General features: G+C 40.7%; 1 protein-coding gene across 4 annotated transcripts in view; it reads right to left on the bottom strand.

Moving 5' to 3' along the window:
* Positions 1-16,501, bottom strand: part of INO80 (INO80 complex ATPase subunit) — a 140,868-nt gene that overhangs the window by 28,870 nt on the left and 95,497 nt on the right. For all 4 annotated transcript variants that reach the window (XR_008299228.1, XR_008299230.1, XR_008299229.1 and 1 more), the window contains exons 27-28: positions 13,167-13,294; positions 1,847-1,941 (exon numbers count right to left, since the gene is read on the bottom strand). Coding sequence is in view for 1 of the 4 variants with exons in the window: in XM_027066971.2 (XP_026922772.1) it covers positions 1,847-1,941; positions 13,167-13,294 (223 nt within the window). In the remaining 3 variants the exon portion in view is untranslated. The remainder of the gene's footprint in view (positions 1-1,846; positions 1,942-13,166; positions 13,295-16,501) is intronic.

Here is a 16,501-nt window from a genome sequence, read left to right as displayed (position 1 = left end):
AAGGTAGAGAAAATACATTCACAGTAGTGTTTCATATTTATCAAAAAAATCCATGTATAAGTGGACCTATGGAGTTAAAACCCATGTTATTTGAGAGTCAGCTGTACTATGGATATACATGTCTCAAATAATCAATTTAAAAATCTGCCCATAGCTTCTGCTAGGTAAGAAGCTAGGTTAGGCCAGCCACACACAGTTGCTCCAAGGTAACAAACTCAAATAGGTCCAAAGCAGATCTTCCCCTCCACTGTCGGCCAAACAGCCACTTCAATTCACATGTATAATTTCAATTTAGGAGTTACTGGCCTGAGTACAGACTGTAAACCAAAACAGGGTTTATCTTACCTGTGCTTCATTATAAAGGAGCAAAATTTTCAATCACAGGGCACTCTATGCTGAACTATGAATTTGTTTTATGCTAAGTTGTTTTACATTAAAAAAAAATTTCTTTTTTTAATGTTTATTTTATTTTTGAGAGAGAGAGACAGAGCATGAGCAGGGGAGGGGCAGAGAGAGAGGGAGACACAGAAACCAAAGCAGGCTCCAGGCTCTGAGCTGTCAGCACAGAGCCCAATGTAGGGCTCGAACCCACGAACTGTGAGATCATGACCCGAGCCGAAGTCAGACTCCCAACTGACTGAGCCACCCAGACACCCCAAAATTGTTTTACATTTGAAGTAAACCATGCTTTATTTTTAAAAAAAAAAATTTTTTTTTTTAACATTTATTTATTTTTGGGACAGAGAGAGACAGAGCATGAACGGGGGAGGGTCAGAGAGAGGGAGAGACAGAATCTGAAACAGGCTCCAGGCTCTGAGCTGTCAGCACAGAGCCTGACGCGGGGCTCGAACTCACGGGCTGCGAGATCATGACCTGAGCTGAAGTCGGCCGCTCAACCGACTGAGCCACCCAGGCGCCCCAGTAAACCATGCTTTAAAAGTGAAATGAAAGAAATTAAAAATAGTAACCTAAATACAAATGGCTATGTGCCTAATTTTTTCCCCAAGAATTCAAAAGTTAGGTATTAATAGACTACAACAATTAAAGCCCAGAAATGCACAACTGTTGTGATTTACAGCAGCACATTAAGATCTACTCTATTCTTTAGTTATCCAGGTCTAGGGAAGAAAATATAAGGGTGGAGTTTAGCAGCCCTATGAGTAGCTAGTGGAGCTTCGCTTTTAGGGAGCAGTAACCAGACTCTGCTTATTACATGAGAACCTGCACTTAGGATAATTATGGCTCTGTAAGCCATCAGCATCCAGCAGGCAGTACTTGAAATTTCATAGGCTCATTATCAGGTGGGAGAAGTACTGTAACTGAGAGCTGCCAGCTGAATAGATTGCACATCACTGCAATTTGTCATACTGCACTGTATTATGTATTACTACAATGCTAGAGGGAAAGCAGGAAAAAGGAAGGTATTTTTCTTTAAATTTACACAAAAGAGGTAAGCAAAACAAACTAATAATCAACTGTAAGTCAATATCCATTGATAGCCATTGTTAACATTTAGAATATAGCCTTGTGGACTTCTTTCTACACATACATTTTCCACATAAAGGAGGATCTTGGTTTACACTCAGAAATCATTTCTTTTATTGACCAAAGAAAAGGGTGCTGATTTGGTAAGAAGGTATATTTTGAATAAAGGAATTAGAGTATTCATTTTTCTCTCTCCCGCACATACAGATCTGAACCACTATAAACAGATTAAGCTACCTCTTAAAATGGCAGAACACAACTGCTTAACAACCTGAGATATGCTGACATTTCTTTTAAACTCATCATCTTAAGCATTAGAGGTAAATCAAACGCGAATTTCTGTAATTCCCCTTAACATTACCTGTTCTGAAAATCAGCAACCATGTCCCGCCTCTCTGAGATCTTGGAGGAACCATCAAGCCTCATGTAGGTATGCTTCTTGTAAACCATGTATTCCTGCCAATCAGAGTGAAAACATGTAAGTCTGAGGCAAATTACTGTATTCTAATTCCCACAACATCTACCTACCTACCACCTCATCCATACTGGGGGCAAGTCATCATATCCAAAATGAGAGACTAATCTTAAAAGTACAAGAATTTAATTTGTAAATGAATTTATTGCCAATATGTGAAAATTGAGGGTAACATGAAGAGTACAGCCACCCTCAGCTTCAACTTGGAAACTAATCTTGTTCCTGCAGATTTCAGTACGTTTCATGAAAACAAAACAAAATGAAATTTCCAAACAAAAATGGCCTTTCAGTCAGCAGCCAGATGTTTCTCACAGCTATAGAATATCCAGTTTTCTTTCCATAAGTAACACTCACCCTAGTGCTTTTCTCCCCAACATATCCTTGCTGACCAATATCCTTGAATTTACAGCCTAAGTTTCCTTCTCCCAGCAGAGCATGCATCATTGTTAAGGGAGGCCTAAGCATCAGAGTGAACAGAAGACAAGGTAACCTTCCATGGCAGAGAATGTTCTTAACATCATCTAGAAAAGGAATTACAACTTTTAAGAATAGAGAAGAAACTTCAAGAGATGCAATGGAGAGAACATATTGCCATTCTTAGAAGCTGCAATTCTTCTTACAGATGATGGCCAAATGAGCACTGATTTCCTCTTTCTTCACCCCTAATAATATGGATTACACTTCAGAAAGTCCATCTGTAGAAGAACCATTATCAAAAACTCAACACAGCTGCTTATTTGTAAGAAATACCATGAAACAATGATCAGTTCTAAAGTAACTTTCCCTACTGAAAAAGACTAGTTATTTCTACATTTGGAAGATGTCTGTATTAATTACTTTCCTATGGTTAAATGTTCTTTTATTTCAATATTCTCATAGGTAACTCATATCATACCTGGCTGGGTATTGCAGCACACAAGGTTGCTACAGTTGGGTGCAGTTCATGTAGTGAATGTGGTAGTCTACTCTTAGAGCAAGTGAATACAAAAAACCTTGGCTTTTTCGTATTGGCTTGGCAGAGGACTCTGGCTATGGTACCTATGAGGTGAGGCTGGTCAACAAAGTAGACAAGCTCACTGAGGCACACATCTTCATTGTGCTTTGCATATATTTTTACTATTTCTTTGTCTCAAGTGATTCTTCAAGGGCTTTGATAATCAAAGAGGGATAGAACATATTCAGTCAAAGAAGAGCTTCAAGTTCATATTTAGTGGTACGGCCCTGTTGGAACTGGATTAATGGCAGAAGAGTAGTGGGTGTTTTAGATAAGGAGGGATTCAGGAAAAAATGAGAGCACGATGATAGTCTTTAGAGGCTCACTATACCTTGGCAGCTAATACAGTCAGGGGATGCTGCCATCCAGAACAACCAAATAACTAGATTATACACACATATATCCCACAGGTTGGACTTTAACCACAAGGTAGGCTTTCTGCACAGGCAATCTTGCCTTCTGAACCAGAACTTCTAACCTCAGTGAGAGCACTGATGAATGAAATATTCTTATAGATCTTGCTGTTGACATCAGTTATGTATCAAGTTCAACACAACACCAGAGATATTAATCCTAGACCATATTCAAACCAACACTGACTACAGAGCTTGTTACTGAGGCAAAAAAAGTGAATCTTTTCCATTTACTGCTTTAAGCCTTTGCTCTCCCACCCAGGGGAGCAGTGGGATTTCAGAAGGCTTAGATGAGTTTAGATCTGATTTCAGTAAGCAGCTTCAAAACAAGTAAATGGACATGGAAAAAGCAGTTAAATGAAGAATACAGGAATGTCTACATCCTTATACCACAGAAAAACAGCTAAAAGATAAAGGCGGAGATAAAAAAGCAATTCAGTATTTTCTTCATTCAAGAATTCTGGCTATACCAAAGCCATTTTAGATGTCTAAAATTCTAGGTGGTTTAGAAAAGATCCATAATCTGGAAAGAAATGCCTCATTTCTTCCAACCACTAATTTCAAGACCTGTGCCCACTTCTATTCTTAGTTAGTTTTTCTATGATCTTAACAACATCTAATGATTTAGTATAAAATTGAATTCTATTTTGTTAAATCAAAATACAAATTCTAACAATAAATGGTTTGATAAGTAACTCCAGCACTTTTGAAAATTTATTTAAAAAAAATCTATCTCCAAGGGCACCACAGTGGCTCAGTTAGTTGAGCAACCGACTCTTGATCTCAGCTCAAGTCTTTATCTCACAGTTGTGAGTTCAAGTCCCACACTGGGCTCTGTGCTGAGCATGGAGCCTACTTGAAAAAAAAATCTACGTCCAAAAAATATATAGGCACGCTATATATCTATTTCCATTTAACAATCTCTACATCAAAATGTTTTCTTCTTTTTCTTTTTTAATTTGAGAGAGAGAGACAGACAGACAGAATGCGAGCAGGGGAGAGGGGCAGAGGGAGAGGAGAAAGAGAATCTCAAGCAGGCTCCAAGTAGAGCCTGACATGGGGCTCGATCCCATGACCCTGGGATCATGACCGAAGCCAAAATCAAGAGTCAGATGCTCAATCAACTGAGCCGCCTACGTACTCCCATCACAATGTTTTCTAAGATTCATTTTAAACATTCCCAGTCATGCCCCAACTCTTTGTACTTTATGCCCATGTCTGAGGGCCACTGCTGGCTGATTTCCACTTGTTGGATGACTGTTGTGGTTTGTAGGAACTATGTCATGCTTAGCACTCCTGTGCATTAAAGAGGGCTACAGGACAGAAAGACCAACCATTATCCAGTCCTTCCTTATACATGGTACTCTGTATACACCAAGGTATCTCTCACTCAAGTTCCTTTTGGTATTTAGGAAAGACTTAGAAAATGATCCACCAGAATGATTAGATTTCCTAGAGCCTTGTAAAGCAATTCTTTTTGTTCCACTAAAAGAAGCAAAGACAGAAGGGAAACCAAATATAGACCTTCTTTCTCTTCCAGAGGTCTCATAATTTAGTATCCTCCTTTATAAACAAATACGAACATTAGTACTCTCAAGTGGATTCTTGTGGATCACTAACTACCAACCAAAGTAAATTCTAATACTGCTTAAACTAATAAAATAAAAAATATGGCTTTTAACATTTAGGAAGTCTCGAGAGCTATACAATTCTAGCAGATACTATTTTTTTTTTTAATTTTTTTTTTCAACGTTTATTTATTTTTGGGACAGAGAGAGACAGAGCATGAAGGGGGGAGGGGCAGAGAGGGAGACACAGAATCAGAAACAGGCTCCAGGCTCTGAGCCATCAGCCCAGAGCCCGACGCGGGGCTCGAACTCACGGACCGCGAGATCGTGACCTGGCTGAAGTAGGACGCTTAACCGACTGCGCCACCCAGGCGCCCCTAGCAGATACTATTTTTAAAAACTATTGAAGAAGCCAAAGGGGTTATGGACAAGATGTACTTTTGGTATCTGAGCAGTGATTCTCAACCAGGATTAAAAATACATGTGCCTGGAACCACCCCAGAAATTCAGACTCTGTAGGTCTGGGCTAGGGCCCGGAGTGGTTTTTTTGTTTGTTTGTTTGTTTTAAAGCTCCAAAGATGAGTGCAATAGATAACCTATATCTGCAGCTGAGAACCACCACTACAAAAAGAAGGCAGAACATGGTCCCTTAGAATCTTGCTATTGCAGCATGGTCCTCAGAGAAGCAGCACTTGGAAACACCAGCAGTTTGTTAAAAATGCAGAATTGAGGGGAGTGCCTGGGTGGCTCAGTCAGTTAAGTGTCCACTCTTCTGATGAGGTCATGATCTTGCAGTTTGTGGGATCAAGTCCTGTGTCTGGCTCTGTGCACAGAGTGCACAGCCTGCTTGGGATTCTCTCTTTCTTATCTCTCTGTACCTCGCCCCCCCCCCCATAAATAAACATTAAAAAACAAACAAAAAATGCAGAATTGAGGGGGGCGCCTGGGTGGTTCAGTCAGTTAAGCACCCAACCTCTTAATTTCAGCTCAGGTCATGATCTCATGGTTTGTGAGTTTGAGTCCTGCATCCAGTTCTGTGCTGACTGCGCAGAGCCTGGTTAGGATTCTCTCTCCCTCCGTCTCCCCCACCTCTCTCAAAAATAAATAAACTTTTAAAAAAGTGCAGAATTGAGAGATCCATCCTATAACTAATGAATCAGAATTTGTATTTTAACATGTATTACCTGGGGAGCCTGGGTGACTCAGGTGGTTAAGCGTCCGCCCTTGGCCTAAGCCATGATCTTGCGGTTTGGGAGTTTGAGTCCCACATTAGGCTCTGTGCTGACAGCTCAGAGCCTGGAGCCTGCTTTGGATTCTGTGTCTTCCTCTCTCTGCCCTTCCCCTGCTCACACTCTCTGTCTCTCTCTCTCAAAAATAAACATTAAAAAATTTTTTTAAATATGTTATTTGTAATTACATTTAAGTTTGAGAAACACTGTTGTGGATCATATCCTATACTATCTTAAAAACCCTGGAACTGTTTTTTCCAAGCAAAATCTTGTATGAAAACCTCCTAATATAAAATAGATAAAATGCATTATTTTTCTGGTTGATGAAGAAGGGGGAGTCTAGGGCCCCACCTGCTTCATCTCTACCTAGGAATTCTGTCCTCTACCCGACCCCACCCATTTTAAAACCACTCTTAGAATACACATCGAGAAGACAGGTCAGTTCTGGATCATATCTATAAAGCCACATTGAAAACAGTGGCTACAGGGGCACCTGGGTGGCTCAGTAGGTTGAGCGTCCAACTTCGGCTCAGGTCATGATCTCATGGTCCATGAGTTTGAGCCCCGCGTCGGGCTCTGTGCTGACAGCTTAGAGCCTGGAGCCTGCTTCAGATTCGGATCTCCCTTTCTCTCTGCCCCCCCCCCCCCCCTCATGCTCTGTCTCTCTCTCTCTGTCAAAAATAAATAAACATTAAAAAAATTTTTTTTAAATAAGAAAATAAAACAGTAGCTGCGGAGGTATCGGCATAACTCAAAATAGCTTCAGCAAGTACCTCTCCTTTAAACTATACTAAATAAAAGCAAACTTTCACACACCCAAAGAAGTATCACAAAGGGACTAGGTTCATCCTGAAGCAGTAGTGGTAATGATGATGGCTAGCACTTAACGAACGTTTACTAAGTGACAATCACTATGCTATACATTTTACCTGGTTTTGCGTATCTAATTCTCACTACAGTAGCCTTTAAGGTAGGTGTTATTATCGTCCCTCCCATTTTACAGATGTTAAGTCTCTAAAGTTACACAGGCAGTGGGTAATGGAACTCAAGTTAATTGGTGCCAGAGCCTCTGGCTTAACCCCTGTACTGCTTCTCACATGGAACAGTAGGGGGGAAAAAGGTGGTGGTGGTGTGTGAGGGAGAAGCCATGTAAGGTTCTTTTTTTTTTTTTTTAAAGTTTTTATTTTTTTTGAGGGAGAGCCTCTCAGCAGAGAGCCTGATGCAGGGCTTAATCCCAGGAAACGTGTGATCATGACCTGAGCTGAAACAAAAAGTCGGATGCTTAACCGAGCCACCCAGGTGCCTCTATATGGTTCTCAAACATGTTGTCCATAACCTCCATCCATTATCATCATAAAGAAAGGATAACTGGGCATTTGAAAAACTAAAGGCAAATGTTTATATATCCCTAACATGAATCTTCCATTCTGAGTCTTTTCTATTTCAAAGTTGCCTCTGCTGTTCATTTAAACCCAATTTCACTTTCCCAAAACAATTTGGGGGAAAGACTTGGTATGATTCACAAACCTGCAGACCTGGCCTAACTTTATTTTTCTGAACACGCCCCTTTCCATCTTTGGGGCCTAGCACCAGCAAAAAGTAAGGCTCATCTCAATGTCTATTACAACCTCTCTACTGTCCAAGCAAATTGCAAAATGAGTGAAATATGGCAGCCATCCTTCCCTTAGCTAATACAAAGAGTCTTTTGGAGCAAGACTAATCACAAGGGACACATAGGCCCACCATAATCTGCTTTCATAATACTTGTGTTATTCCCTTTTCTCCTACACCATATGATCCAATCGCACTGAGCTAGTCCCCACAAATGTCTTGTGCCTTCCCATCTCTGTGCCTTTGTACACCTGGCTTCCTTAGTCTGGAATGTCCTTCTCCCTGATGGTTGAAATTCTATTTAAGTTCAGTTCGGATGTCACTATCTATGTGAACCCTTCTTCAAGTGACCCAGTTAGAAATAAATGTATCCCTTTTGCTATCTTCAGCTCTGCTTATGCTTCATTTTGGCCACTGGTATCAGGGTACACTTGATAGTTGTGTGTGTGTGTTGTATGTGGTATATATCCTCCACTAGATACACTCCTCGAAATCAAAGATCACATTTAACTTACATTCACATCTGCCTAGCATGATGCCTTGCTCATAGTCAGCACGGAAAAGAAATGAATGAATGAAGCAGAATAAACATAGTGTGGTTGTAAGCTGACACATTTCCTTCCATCATTCCTAAAACGTAATCAGAATGCTTGATCCCAATTTGCTTTTCATTCCATGGAGCAGCTTTAGAATACCCAGCTTCCCAGTATGTTTAGAATCACAGCTCCCAAAGGTAATTTGGGACTTCTAAGAGAAGCCAGCTCATAAATGACAGAACATTTATCAAGGATGAATCCTCCTCTAGGAGGTACTTGCTGACTGGGCAAGTTACACAACCTAGTGTCTCAAATGTCATCATTAGCTATAGATTATCTGGATTTAATACTGTATTGCACTATTTTAATGTATTGGTACAGTTCAAGATTTGTCTGGGTTACAATACTTAACAATCACACCACATACAGCACCAGCTGGCTGACCCGTTCCAAATACTTTTGTATTGCATAGAAAATACTGAAGCTTATTTCCTTAAAGTACAGACTCAGTTGCTTGATGTAACAGGAATGAACCTCAAAATGAGACAACCCAAAGATGATGTAAGTCATCTGTAGTGAGTTAAAAGCTTTTGGCAACTATCAGAATATGGTGGTGGGGGTCGGGAAGTTTCCAAACTAGGGTAAAAATGGTGGTGGCAGGAAAAGTTTTGTTTGACATACAGGTGGATGCCATCATCCTAACTGCAAAGGGGCCATGTCTGTTTCCCCCCAGTACCCTCACCAGCAAAGACCTTACAGGTGATTCAGTAAATATAAAATAAATCCATAGCACAATATTTAGTGATCTAAAATATTCTCCCCTATCCAAAGCTTTGACTTTTGCCTGTGGCACACTAAAAACTTCTGGCCCCGGAAATTTAGCAGCCTGCTTTTTTATCCCCTATTCAGAAATGGTATTTGGATACCATGGGAAAGAATAAAACATTTGTGAATATAGAATTCTCCTTGGAATAAGATCTGATATATTCACAAGAAACTTAAAGTCAGATTTTTGAGCAAGAGAAAGAGTCTATCAGTCACTTCAAAAAATACTGAGCAAATACTAAGTGCCCAGAACTAGTATTTCTCACAAAATACAAACCTGGTCATACAGAAGTATGTGGATTTTTACTGTCTTTTGGTTCTTCTGAGTCCTAGAAACAGTAAAAAAGATAGCCAAGGCTAAGGCACAGAACAAAAAGCCCAAAGAGGCTGTTGGATGAAAGAGATGCTGATGTGCTCCACAGTTAGAAAACAGGGCTTCAATGTCCCCAATGTGAGTTTCCATGTCTTGCTCTACTGAAAGCTTTTCTTTCCCTCTTATATACAAGGTGTAACATGCTATGGTAAAAAGAAAACGCTGGGGGAGGGGGGGGTTTAATCTAAAACTAACCAAACAAAACCTACAACACATTGAGAATGAAGAAGGAAGGCAAAGGTCAAGGTACTTTTTTTTTTTTTAGAGAAAAGGTCAAGTGTACTCAAGGGGAAAAAGCATTTATGAAGATCGGAAGGGCCTTTCTATAATATGATCCTCAGCGTTCATGTGCCAGGTCACGTTTTTTAAAACTTTTTTTTTTTAATGTTTATTTATTTTTGAGACAGAGAGAGACAGAGCATGAACGGGGGAGGGTCAGAGAGAGGGAGACACAGAATCTGAAGCAGGCTCCAGGCTCTGAGCTGTCAGCACAGAGCCTGACGCGGGGCTCGAACTCACAGACCGTGAGATCATGACCTGAGCCGAAGTCAGACGCTTAACCGACTGAGCCACCCAGGCGCCCCTGCCAGGTCACGTTTTAAAGCTGATACATGGCTATGGGGCACCTGGATGACTCGGTTAAGTTTAAGCAACCGACTTCAGCTCAGGTAATGATCTCATGGTTCATGCGTTCGAGCCTGCATTGGGCTCTGCAGTGACGGTGCGGAGCCCACTTGAGATTCTCTCTCTTTATCCCTCCTCCACTTGCATTCTCTCAAAATAAATAAATAAACTTAAAAAAAAAAGCTGATCCGTGGTTCTAACTAATGTTTACAGTGAAAGCCTTTTTTTTTTTTTTTAACGTTTATTTATTTTTGAGAGACAGACAGAACATGAGTGGAGAAGAGAGGGAGACACAGAATCTGAAGCTGGTTCTAGGCTCTGAGCTATCAGCACAGAGCCCGACATGGGGCTGGAACCCACAATCCATGAGACCATGACCTGAGCTGAAGTTGGACATTTACCCAGCTGAACCACACAGGAGCCCCTACAGTGGAAACTTTTATTATGACAATGACTTAAAAACCCATGATACTCTTTGAAAAGGTAAAGAAATATAGACCTAATCCTGCATTGTCCCAAGATCCACAATAGAATCATATATATTTTTCACAATAGGATTATATTTCAATAAATGGTTAGACATATATAAAACATCGTGGACATTTTAGTTCTATGCCCACAAAATAGATTTAGAAGATTAACCTCCTGAAATACAGAATGTGGTTCACTGGAGTAAAATAATATAAAAACAAATAAACAGAAAAAAGGATAATATAGTATTAAGGAAGTCAGATAAGAGTTTCATTTTAGTTTTTCAGTAAAACATGTAAACAGTCGCAACATTTTCTGGCTTCATCATCCTAGAGGCATGTTACCCATACAGCTAAGGAATGTTAGCAGTTATGAAGTTCAGGCTTTGAACTTGGTTTTCCCTAATTCAGAATTCCCCAAACAGAGATGCAACTACATTTAGAAGAGGTTCTCAAGCTGCCATGTTTGCAAAACCTACCCACAATACCCACATCCCCCCAACCACTCCCAAAGCCCTGCTGCATTACAGAGAGATAGGAAGTGACTCTATTGGGTAGGGTTTATAGCACTCATCCTTAACAAAACTCACTATCATACTCTGAATCACTTATTTTAGTAATATTTATGAATACCTATAAGTGTATAATATACAGAATGAGGAACTACAATATAGGACTGTACCACATTTAAATCATCTTCATCTACTAGAGCTAGCTTATTTTTTGGTAGCTTACCCCACTTACCCTTGGCACTTTCCTAAAAGCAACTTTTAGGACTCTATAACATACTGGCATAACCTTGGGGAAAAAAGATCATCATTTTCCCTAAAAAATCTTTAGCATATTACTTTTTCTATAATTCACGGCAGTACAGTATCACCACACCTCATCTATGTTTCCCTGACTCTTCAGGAGAAGGCAAGTGCACTTTATCTAAAAGAGCCCCAAAAAAGTAAAGTTACTCATCTTATTTTGGCTATTGGCATCATTTTGAACAGAACATTAAAGATACAGGTAGTCCTTTTATTTTGGATTACTGCTGTTAGGACCCTTAACATAAGTTAAGATCTGCATCAAACAACTGCTTAATTACTTCTGTTATACTGACTTACACCCACCAACATTTTTCCATCATATAGAAATAGGTGACCTATTCCATAGGACAAACCAGAAAGTTCAACCGGTTGACAGCAATGAAGGGGCTGAACACTGTATTAAATGCCAGACTTAGTGATTCAAGTTACCTCGAATTATCATTTGTTAGGTCTCTTGTTAAATGATGTTGCCAGATTATTAAAAAGACCACAAAAATACTACGACAAAATTCAGCAAGCCAGGTCTGGCTTCCAAAGAACCTAAAACTTCTTCCCTATGCTACCTTTCATTCCATCTGTGCTGATATGTTCCCTAGTCCCTTATTCCTAGATAGGGATTATCATGGTCCAATACTCCCTGGGGTAGCAGGGTTAGAATATGCAGCCTTAGCAATGTAAAGCCCATGGAAAAACATGAGAAAATTTATACACTACTTACATCCAGGTGCTTTAGCCTCCTGGCCAGTGGCTATCCAACTTTCTGGCTCTAAACACTAATCCTGGTAGTTTGTGATTATTTGTCCTCACTTTCACTCTCCTGTTTGATCTCCATGACTTCCTCTCTCTTAAGTAATTAGTCTCCACTGAGACAAAAAGCAGAGAGAGAATGTCAACCTGGAAGCCTAAAGAAACAGAAGCCGCCATATACAGTAAGACAAGCTGTATCTTTCACCATAACCCTACAGTTGTCAACTTTGGTTGCATACCAGAATCACCTCATAAGCTTTGAAATATCCTGATGCCTAGGCCTCATTCCAAACTTATTAAATAAGAATCTCTGAGGATGGGACAAGGCATCACTATTTGTTAAAGCTCCTCCAAGAGAATGAAGTATGTATCCAAGTTGAGACCACTACATTAACTCAGATTGAATTGCTGTTCTCTGGCTTTTTACTTAGAAAACTAATCCTAAATCTTATTTTCCATATAGAATTTCAGAGGACTTTTTTTTTTTTTTAATGTTTATTCATTTTTCAGAAAGAAAGAGAGAGACAGAGCGCGCACACCATCAAGGAAGGAGCAGAAAGAGAGAGGGAGACACAGAATCTAAAGCAGGCTCCAGGCTCCAAGCTGTCAGCACAGAGCCCAATGCGGGGCTCAAACTCGGAAAAGGCAAGATCATGACCTGAGCTGAAGTCAGAAGCTTAACTGACTGAGCCACCCAGGCTCCCCATCAGAGGACTTTTTAAGTAATTCCTAGGCTCTGATCTACTTTAACATTAGGAAATTTGTCCCCCAATAAAGGAAGGAGTAGGGGGTGTTCTATTTCACTTGTGTAGGGAAGGAGGTAAAAGTCCTTTGTATATTCTCACATCTGCCAGGAGCTGCTTCTTCTCCCTTTATAGACACTAAAATCACAAAGACAAATTCTAGGTTCCTATCAGGCAGGACTGACATGAGTCATTGATATGTGATTCCTGCAAGTGAAATGTCAAGGTGTCCTAGGTCCCCAAGGTTCCTTCTCCTACCTCCAGCAGGTCTATCATCCTGGTCATCTGGGAGTAGATAAGGACCCTATGTCCTTGAGACTTGAGCCGAGTCAGGAGGACATCAAGGGCATACAGCTTTCCACTGTCAGTGATGAGGCTCTCCTTGCCTGGGGAGAAGAAAAGGGAGGGAGGAGGGGGGAAACTGTATTTAATTCAGGCAGCAAAATCACTCACTGCAAAGCTGTATGCAGCCAAAATTACAACCAGGATGCTTATCACCATGAGAGCAGAAAAGTACTCTAGAGAAGAATCCAAAGCACTGTTACATCATGATCCAGTAGTGCTCTGGGAAGCAGTATCCTGAAAGAGGGAGGTGTAGGTTCCCTTGCAATTGACAGACATCTGCTCCTAAGGCATTCAAAAGCTTCCCTGCTCCATGTCCTTATTCAGGGGATAGCGGGTACACATGGACATCCAAGAGGCCCACGTCATACATGCTGTAAGTGACCTGTTTCTCCTTGTTCATCCTATCTCTAGATGTCTGTTTCTGCTAGTTCTACAGCTATATGGTTTACACCCCCTAAAAGCATGAGAATGTACAGAAACAAGGGCTACTCTTGCCTATCCCCAGAGACACTTAAATATTGAGAAATGCAAATAAACATATCCACTTCTGTCCCTTTGTTTAAATCCAAACTCCTTCTCCTCGATGATTTCAAATAGGTTGGTTGGTAAATGTCATTATCCTAAACTGTAATTTAATAAAGACTGGGTTTCTGTGAAATAGAAACTGCTTTTATTCACTAACTTGCGCTTTCTCTCTCCTCTTCCCATTAAAAAAAAAAAAAAAAAGAGTATTTTAGCCAGAGATCCTTACAGAACACTTAACTCCCAAATATTCATCTTATCCATTCAGTATCATTCAACTCCCATCACATTTCAGGAAGTAAAATTTCCTGTTTGCAGACTGGTCCATAAACATGCCCCGAACAATCACTGCTAGTAAGAGGGGAAGAAATGAGGCTTAAGAGGCTGGGAGAGTTAAGAGTACATGTGGAAGTGGCTCTGGGATGCAACAAGAGAGAGACCAAGGATAGACATATTACATAGACAACTAAGCAACAGAAGTAAAAAAGGAAACTATTAAAAAAACATGCTGTCTACCCCTAGTTTCTGGGTTTGAATCCATGGTTTTTTCCTCTCAGAACTGCAGAGGCTGACTGTTGAGAGCAATCCAAGAGTTCTGAATGGAGATTTCTCTGTTCTCGCCACTATTTGCCAAGTGCACAATTATTGTATAAACCGAACAAGAGCGGATGTGCTGACAGCACCATAACAAATCATCAACCACTCTGTTTTTGCTACAAAGCCACAGGCCCTGGATGTTTACTCCTCAGCACTGCAGCTTGCCTTTTCCCACCTTCGGAATGCTGCCAGGCCACATCTCTCCCTCCACCGCCCCCGCCCCCCCTCCCCCCCAAGCTATGGCACACACCTTTGTTCAGCCTCTTTGTTTGGTCCTGTTTAGATTATTGAAATGCTCTTCTTTTTGTTGGTCTCCTTACCAACACAATCAAATGACTGCAGCTGGGACAGAGCCGAATGCTAAGCCCTCTCCCTGGCACCAGACAAGGAGGCCTGTACAAATTCCAAATCTGACCAAGCGGCAACGCTTTCCTAACAACCTCAAGGTTTTCTTGTCACGATTACCTTACCTTTCTCATTTAATTGGATTTCGTGGGATCCCTCAATTTTGATAGCTCCTAAACATTCCCCACAGAGCTACCAATCAGCTTTCGACAATAGTTTCTTTCTTTCTTTTTTTTTTTCTTTTTTCATTAAAAGCACAGGAAGGTGAAAAAACAAAGTCCATATATTTTTCAGTCATTGAGTAGAGTGGGCAAGCTAAGCTCATCAGATTTCTGCAGCCTGCTTATCTTCTCTCTCCATTCACATCCACTCCCTCAACCAAAATATTTAAGCATATATAAATCTCTTGTGACTGCATACTGAGAAGCTTCATCTCAAAATCATGATTCAATGGTTCTCACACATTCCTGCTTCCTACATCTACTTTACTTTGCTAACTAGAGCAAACTGATGCTAAGATTAGGAAGCCTCAGAGATGAAGATGTATACAGACTCTGAAGGACAGAACTCTGATGCACCCAAAAGAATTAAGAGTGGCACCTGTTGTTAGCTATTACTGTGTACGTGGGGACTGAAAATAGATGGGCTGGATTTCTTTGGACCACTCTGAAAGAAAAGGCCTAAGAAGAAAGACACTGCAGCAATAGTCTTAAAATACTTAAGCAATGAACAATATTTCTCCTTCTCTGTTAAGCATCCTAGACAGAGAAGTCAGCCCCCAGTACTTGTCCTTAGAAGATAAGCAGAAAAAATGGGTTTTTTTCCCTGCAAACATTGGTACCTTCTGGGCCTGACATCCATTACCCAATTTTTTAGAAGCTACCAAAGCTGCACTAGACAACAGCACCACCTGTTACTAAGTAGGGCACAGAGCCAAGAAGAGCACGATTCCCTAGAAATTAGGCTGACTGTGCCAAGGCAAACCTCTCTTAAAACAGGATCTCAAAACATGTTGAACAGACCTATCCTACCTTCCTGCAGTATTTTCTACAATCTTGCAGTACAGTCTTATAGTATTCACTTAGACACAAGTTCTTACTGACCACAGCTGTGTAAGAGCCTACTTAGAAAATGAATATATCCCATGGCAGTAAAATTAGGGTAACAGATGAAATAATATCTCCTTTTTCCAAGAGAGAATTTTTAAAGGACTGTGCATCTTTCTCCAGGTGAAACAGGGAGATGCATTCAAGGTGTGAAAGAAATCCAGGAGATTTTGGTCTCTCGGGGACTATAATGGAACCAACCCTTCCTAAGGAAACAGAAAATGTAAAAGTATAGAGAAAAAAGAGATAAAATACAGGTTTCAGTGACCCTGCACCCCCACCCCTCACTGCCCTGCCCCAGCCAGTCTACAGAGCACAATGGGGTCAGTGAGGAGCTGGTTGGTTCTCACAGTAAACAGCCAGTGAGGCTGGCGCTTTTTATCGATGCGAAAAGAACTCAGACACTTCCTGCAATTTAAACAAGGTCCATTTTTCTTTCAAAGAACAGGAAAAGCCACAAGAGATTCCCACAGCGCCAGCAATAAGCCTTCTACTCCTGTACTGGGAACTTAGGAGCCACAGTGAAGGAAGGAGAAAGAAGAAACAAGGTGTTGTCTTGCTTCTTTCAACACCTGTGCTCATCTTCTGCCTGGGATTCTATGGTTTCCAGACCCGGTAGATTTTATTCCTCTATTCCCACTACAAACCAGGCCTGTTTTACAATTGGGCTTTCCCTTT

This window comes from Acinonyx jubatus, chromosome B3 (genome assembly GCF_027475565.1).
Source record: "Acinonyx jubatus isolate Ajub_Pintada_27869175 chromosome B3, VMU_Ajub_asm_v1.0, whole genome shotgun sequence".
NCBI lineage: Eukaryota > Metazoa > Chordata > Mammalia > Carnivora > Felidae > Acinonyx > Acinonyx jubatus.
The sequence above is the reverse complement of the archived record's forward strand: the minus strand, read 5'-3'. Positions and strand labels throughout refer to the sequence as shown.